The sequence below is a fragment of the Sinocyclocheilus grahami genome, unplaced genomic scaffold, assembly GCF_001515645.1.
Source record: "Sinocyclocheilus grahami isolate Dianchi unplaced genomic scaffold, SAMN03320097.WGS_v1.1 scaffold42.1, whole genome shotgun sequence".
Lineage (NCBI taxonomy): Eukaryota > Metazoa > Chordata > Actinopteri > Cypriniformes > Cyprinidae > Sinocyclocheilus > Sinocyclocheilus grahami.
Genome location: NW_015505221.1, coordinates 390,569 through 398,435, shown reverse-complemented (window position 1 = coordinate 398,435; position 7,867 = coordinate 390,569). Strand labels below are relative to the sequence as shown.

The 7,867-nt window shown below is 34.9% G+C and overlaps 1 protein-coding gene across 1 annotated transcript in view; it reads right to left on the bottom strand.

Moving 5' to 3' along the window:
• Window positions 1-457: 457 nt before the first annotated feature.
• LOC107582260 (nephrin-like) overlaps window positions 458-7,867 on the bottom strand; it is a 67,923-nt gene continuing 60,513 nt past the window's right edge. The window contains 7 exon segments of the mRNA XM_016268034.1: window positions 458-683; window positions 916-1,058; window positions 1,508-1,589; window positions 1,761-1,884; window positions 3,024-3,059; window positions 3,707-3,833; window positions 6,739-6,795. Of these exon segments, the coding sequence (XP_016123520.1) occupies window positions 567-683; window positions 916-1,058; window positions 1,508-1,589; window positions 1,761-1,884; window positions 3,024-3,059; window positions 3,707-3,833; window positions 6,739-6,795 (686 nt within the window). The 3' untranslated portion in view covers window positions 458-566.

Here is a 7,867-nt window from a genome sequence, read left to right as displayed (position 1 = left end):
AAAAATCCTTTCCTCAATATACAGTCTAATATGCCGAGACAAACACTACAGGGCTCAAGACACACACACACACACACACATTTTAAGCAGGGCAACTGTTTTCAACATTACTAATCATCAGTGTCACTGAAGACTGATACTGAAAATTCAGCTTTGCATCACAGGAATAAATTACATTTTAAAATATATTCAAATAGAAAACGGTTATTTTACGTGATAATAATATTTCACAATATTCCTATTTTTACTGTATTTTTGATCAAATAAATGCAGCCTTGGGGAGCATAAGAGACTGTCCGATCACCTAAAAAGGGAGCATACTAGGGAGGCATTCCAGCAGCCGATCTCAAAAAAGCTTCTGATTTAGACAAAATTAAAATCAAATGTAATATTTATTTAACAATTTAACATTTATGATGAACTTAAACTGCAAAAAGAGAACAGTCAACATATTTTAGACAAATAATAGGAAAAGTAAAAGAAGAAATGTTTTTTCAACTCATAAACCCAAACTGGTCTCAGGGTAGAGCTGGTCTAGACCACAGCACACACCAGCCTCACTATTATTAAACCAGCTCCCCTCTGAGCTCAAACGGCAAGTCTGTGTCTCTTCTGCGTCTGTACACCATAGAATCATAAACTCCTGCTGTTACGTCCACATCAGCTTTACCGTATGCCCTTCCCTGTGGAGAACAGTGGAATAAACGACAACTATAAACAAAAGCGAAATTGCAAACTGACAGAGTCTGTCACATAAAAACTATTGCACCACTATGCTGCAATACCATAACTCTGCAATCATAAGGGAGCTTGTGTATATCATGTATCCTTTGAATTAGACCTGGGAACTTAGATATAAAATTTATTAAGTGCATCTTTCTAGATAGATCCAACTGGTTGTTGGTTCTCACCCACCTCATAGTAGGTGGATACTGGTGCTCGTGGATGATATTGGGCAGCAGGGGGCAGCAGTGAGTAGCCCTGCAGGTCCTCGGACGTCCCCCAGCCTCTAACCTCCTCATAGTCGTGAGTGAGAGGATTTGTGCCGTGTCTGCCATCTGGAGGGAAGGAAACACAGCACATGAATACTTCAATTTAATTGTTAACTAATCCATAAAATGTCACTGGAGGGGTTTGCTCAAATATTGAATACTCACTTTGCATAAAAACAAGAAGGCAAGGATCACTATTATTCTCACTCATACTCAGATTCGTTCATATCATAACTAAGTATAAAAAATAAGTCGCGTGGATGAGCGATTTGTTTGTAAGCTTCCAATGAAAGACAGACCTGAACCATACAATCTCTTAGGACCCACAAACACTCATAACACCCTAGGAACTGTTTAGCGATGGGCCACAAACACTAACACTTTTTGCTAAATAGGCAGAAAGTTATTTGGGAAAGGGATCAGAATTTGACAGAAGCTAAATTTAAATCTAAAAAATGTAAAGTTAAGCTTTAAAATCCCTCTTACGTGTATAAGAACATTTGATTTAGTCTCACCATGATCCTCAGGCCCTTCAGGGTGAGTAAACAGGGCAGGACTGTAGGCCTCACTTGGGTAGTAATAATGAGAACTCTCCTGCTATTGAGGAAAAAGGACATCTTCAGTAGTAATAAACATTGTTTGTGAATTCAGGTGTGATCTTTTTCAATACAAGACAGGAAACATTCCTTTCATGTATTTTTATCTGAATGTTTGAAAAAAAAATCATGGGAAAGCCTGAACAGACTGTGTGAGTGGCCAGTGATATACCCGTCCGTAGCTCTCATAGACGCTGCTGTCAGGCTCGGAGCTGCTGTCAATGAGGAGTGTTCGCTGTGCCGAGGCGTTGATAAGCTCTCTGCTTGCATAGCGGGTTGAGCCGCTCGCCGTGGACCTGCAGAAACACAGAAACATCACATTCACAACACATCACACCTGCAAGTTAGAAAACATGACAAGAAAGAGAACTTCTGCAAACAGGGAGGAATTTCTAAGGAGCACTCAATAAATACAGATGCCCAGAACATCTATTGAAATCTATACAAAATATATACATATATAATAACAATAATGCATCATCCACTATACATGTTATATAATATTATATATATTTACACAACTAAATTATGTATTAGTAAAACAAATATATAATTCTTAATAATTATACATAATTTAATATTCCTTTCATATTTGCTTTTAATTTAATATTATTAAATTACATTTATAAATAAATTAAAATATACTATATATATATTAAATACATAATGTAGTGAATGACTCACTATTACATATTAGATTTTATGCCTTAACACAAATCACTCTTTGACGTCTTAATGTTTACACACATCAATAAACTAATAATACACACATTTAATAAATTAAAGAATCTAAATATTTATTTTTCTTTCATTTGTTTTTTCTCATTGCATATTCTGGGTCATTTTACAGAAGTAAAATGCTCTGCCTATGCCATTTTATGTTAAGTTAAAAAAAATTAATTACATAGACTTCTCTCTTTTAATATCCTATTAAAACTCCAAGACTTTTGTCTATTCTGCTTTATTTGGGGGCTCATGACTCACCTGTAGGCTGGTGAAATGAACACTCTGTACTTCTCTGGAGTCTATTTATGGAGATGCAAGCTAAGCAGCGTTTCTATATGCCGTCTTGAGGGCTTCTATAGCTACTGGAAGCTGAAAGGCTTCATCCAGACAGGCAGAAGTTGTTCAGAAAGCCTTTCAGCCATATCACAGCATGCTGGTCTTGCTTGTCAGTGCGGCTCGCTAAGGCTCACATCACCATTACTACTGCTCATATTAAGGCATAGGAGTTTGTTCAAATCTCTATAACCAAGTATTAAACTTTACGGCAGTAAATAACCACCTAGCAAACCTAGCATCATTGCAACAAGTTTTGTACTCACATTTTTATCTGCAAACTTATTTTTTCAGGGTTTAGCCACATCAGGGTCAGGACCACTTAAGTGGGCATACCTACAACAGAGCTTTGATTCAGAGCGCTAACGTGACTCACCTCTGCTCCTCGCTTTTCGTCTCCTGTGAAATGCTCCTGGTGTCCTCTGAGTGCAAAAAAACAAATGAGAGTGGCGTGTTACAGGGCAAAGGTCACAGGAAGGAGAGCATGACGGAAATAAAAGGAAAGCCAGAACGTCAGAAAGACAGAACACAAGAAACATTCATCATACGCCATTTCAATTATTGGTTTCTCCTTACAAAATGTGTTGTGACAGTAGCTTTAATAAACTGATAAAAAGGGCCGTTCAAATTGAAAGCGAGAGGAGAGGACGACAGGTTCATGAATAGAGAGGAAAAGAAAAAAAAGGGAGCGAGAGATGAGAGGGGAGAGACAAGACACCTGCCAGTTTGAAGGAAGAGGCGAGGCGAAAAAAAGACAGATGGGGTGAGTGAGAGAGAAAATGACAGAGGACGAAAGGGAAAGGGCCGAGATAAGGGGAGAGACGAAGGGAGGAAGTGACAGCTGCCGGGGAAAGGAGAGATGGCGGGATGATGCAGATGGCTGAGGAGGTAGCGAGTGAGATAAGAGAAAAAGAGAGATGGATTTAAAAGTGAGAAATCATATTAAGATTCAGACAGTTCATCCCTTTTGCACTGCGTGCTGTCGCTGCGAGTCGACCAGTCTAGGACACGTTGTCTAACAGCACAAAGTAGAAATGGCGACGCGCTGAGGAGTTTCACTGTCAATTACCTTTCAGGCTCCGCCCTCTTTTCCATTTGGCGAATAGAAAGCAGCTCAGAGGGTTTAGGAACAACAGAAGACCGCCCACAACCAGGATCACCACCACATAGACAGGAAGACCGCGACCTGTTGAGGAACAAGAGTTGTGAATAAAAACTATTTATTGTGTCTGAAAAGATCATTTTATTAAAGTGATGTACAGTGCAAGGACCCCAAAACATATGTGACCCTGGAGCACAAAACCAGTCTTAAATCGCTGGGGTATATTTGTACCAATAGCAAAAAATACATTTTATGGGTCAAAATTATAAATTTTTCGATTATGCCAAAAAATCATTAGGATATTAAGTAAAAATCATGTTCCATGAAGATATTTTGTAAATTTCCTACTGTAAATATATTAAAACTTAATTTTTCATTAGTAATATGCATTGCTAAGAGCTTAATTTGGACAACTTTAAAGTTTTTTTTTGCACCCTCAGATTCCAGATTTTCAAATAGTTGTATCTCGACCAAATATTGTTATATCCTAACAAACCATACATCACTGGAAAGCTTATTTATTCAGCTTTTTTGAAAAATTGACCCTTATGACTGGTTTTGTGGTCCAGGGTCACATATTTGGACACTAATTGACAAAGTTGTAAAAGACAACATTGTTTGGAAACTTTATGGTTGTCAGTTATCTGTGTTTTTCCTCATGCAGCCTCTATAAGAAACTATGAACTTAAATTAAAACCGTTTTGGACAGGAATGACTGAGTGTGTAGCATATATTTTATACAATAAAATTAAATAATTAAATTATAACAAAAAAATAAAATATTATTTAAAATAACAATACAAATCCTACTACTATTACTAGTACTAATTATTATTATTATTATTATTATTACTATTATTAATAAACAAATGATTATTATTATATATTTATACTTATAGGATCCTTATAGAAGTAAAATCCACAACATTAACTTTAATTTTAATAATACAAATTATTAAACTTTTTTTTATTATAATTTAATAAATTATTATTATTATTTTTATTATTATTATTATTAAAAAAGATTTTCCACAATACTTCTAATTTTTCTAACATTTAATAGTGTAACTAAAGCCAATCATATTCATTTTACTTTATTTAAAAAATATATATTTTAATAAGAAAAATAATTAAACATTTGTATTATTTTTAATACATTAATATTATTATTAAACATCGTATTGTTTTATATAATTTATTATTGTTATTATTATTATTATTATTATTATTATTATTATTATTATTATTATTATTATTATAAATAATAATAATAATAATAATAATAATAATAATAATAATAATAATAATAAACCAGAACTAAATGTATTGTAATTACCGTATTGGCCCGAAAATAAGACAACCCTGATTATAAGACGACCCCCCTTTTTCCAGATGTACCTTTTGGAAAAAGGCCTTTTAAAAACCAGATCTTGTCTTTTCTCAGTAAAACACATTTTGTCTTTAATTATTTTCATATTGCATATTTTTCCTATTTTAATTTTTGTTTTGAAAGTATTGTAAAAACTGGTAAAATGTACCAACAATCACATTAAAATATATATACACTTTTTGATATACCAGTAAAAATAAAAAAACAGGTAGCCCATCTGAATTAGGACATTTAGGCTATCCATCTAATAGTAGCCTACCAAAATCTTATTAACAGTAGAAGTTAAATCTTACTGTAGTCTTCAAATCTGGGTACTGTCTTACCTTTTAAAATCACAAAGGGAGTTTGGTCCCATCAGGCTAACGTGACAGTCACGACTCATGCAGCTGTAAGGTTTTCTTTTTCTTTTGTTTTTACTTGTGATCTTTACAACATGCATTACATTACGCATTTCATGGCCCACTTGTTTTATGTGTATTTGGCACCACCTATTGTTGTGGGTGTATTATTGACATGTCAAATTCTAGACCCTGAATATAAGACAACCACGTTTTTTCAGATGTATTTCCAAGAAAAAAACATCGTCTTATATTTGGGTCAATACAGTAATTGTAATTTCTATTTATTTTTAATTGTAATTTTTAAAGTAATACTTTAGTGGAAACGTCCTATAAAGAAACTTAAAACATCCATATAAAATCAGCCTGACACCATTTGCTTAAAGCTACTTTCAAAAACAGCTCAAAAGCCTGTTAGTTTGAGTTAGTTAGAAAAAAAAGGTCTAGAATCATTTGTTTGCTACTTGGGTAGATATTTTGTCATCCAATGTAATGCAATTCTGACATTTTAAGGCATGACTTAAGAGTTCAAATACTTTTTGGCCACAAGATATATTATATTATATATTAATGACAGTTATGCTGAAATTCACACATATATACAGTATGTTCATGATGCTGAAATATGTCTTGGGTTGAATTTGTACAACTATGCATCCCTGTCTTGTTGGATTTGCTATACTATATGTCTCAGTTTTATAGAAGAGAGCGTGTGATTGGTACAGATTTGACACGCTCAAGTCATGCCTCGCCGCGTGAAAATACCTCCAATGCCGCAAGAACTAGTTTATTCACACAGACGAAAGACATCGATGAATCTCTCCCAGAAAAAAACTACCTCACCCAGTGTATCGTTCCCAAATCAAACTGATGGCATAGGAACTATCCAAGGAAATTGAAAGCCCTAATGAATCTTTTCTACACAAACCCAATCAAAATGTAAAGCAGTATCTGACGGTCCTCAAATTTGCCGCAAGCTAATGTCAGTTTATTTTGTATCCCGACTCAAGGGTCAATGACTGCCACGGTGTCCCATTAAACAGCACCAAAGAGTTCAGGATTATGGCCTGAGCAAAACTGCACCAAACCGCAGCGGGGCAAACATGGGCCCCAAGGCTTTATGAAAGCACATGAAACAGGCTGGTAAAGGCCACAGAAACTGACGTATGAGCTGAGAAATTGATCTGAATTCTGGGGTGTCATGCCTTTTCTACATTTGATAAATAGCAGCTGCAGTAAGCTGGAGGAAGAAATGCAGCACCTGCAAGAGCTGAGTCCTGGTCTGTTGGGGAGACCCCGTCATCTGCTTTCTCTGCATCTGAGAGAAAGAGAGAGAGAGAGAAAAGAAGGTAAATCACTTAATGCAGAGGTTACAGAGTGCAGTCACTTTGTTTTGCTCTGACCGTGAGTCTAAGATTAGAAATTCTGAAACCGAAATTGATTTATGCATTTTTCTATGCATTTAAAAACACTTTGCATCAACACTAGTACTATGTACAGTGGGGCAAAAAAGTATTTAGTCAGCCACCAATTGTGCAAGTTCTCCCACTTAAAAAGATGAGAGAGGCCTGTAATTTTCATCATAGGTATACCTCAACTATGAGAGACAAAATGAGAAAAAAAAATCCAGAAAATCACATTGTAGGATGTGATGTGTAAAGACTTTAGTAAGAGTAAATGGCATATTTAATTTGACACAAATGAAAACGAGGCACTTGAATGGACTGTACTTTCACGTCCCTGTTTTCATTTGCATTAAATTACATATGGCTTCTACTCGACTGAAGTCAGTTGAAATAAGGTGACTGCAGAAAGCAGAGCATGTGCCTACAAAATTGCCTCACACTTTTTCATAGTCTAGTTATTGTCGAGTGCTGCTCAAGCAAAACCATACATGCCGTATGTGTTCAAATGGAAGTGAGAATTTATGGTTTTATTGCAGTTTTAGTGAGGACTGTACAAACTGAACTGTTCTACTATTTGTTATTCATTCTTAAAGGGAAAGTTCAGACACGAATGCTTTTGAAATTTCCATGCAATTACAGTGAATCAGGACTGAAGACTTAAAAAAGGATGCAAAAATTTAAATTTAAATATACACTATAATATACACTACTGAGATTTTATTTTTTAAAGAAAATATTTGTATTACATACGAATACATTCATTTGATCAAAAGTGACAGTAAAGGCATACGGTTTACAAAGCATTTCTATTTCAAATAAATGCTGCTCTTTTGAACATTCTATTCACCAAAGCATCCTGAAAAAATGCAACACAAAAATATTAAGCAGCACAAATGTTTTCAACATTTATAATAAGAAGAAATGTTTCCAAATCTACATATTAGAATGATTTCTGAAGGATCATGTGACACTGAAGACTGGAGT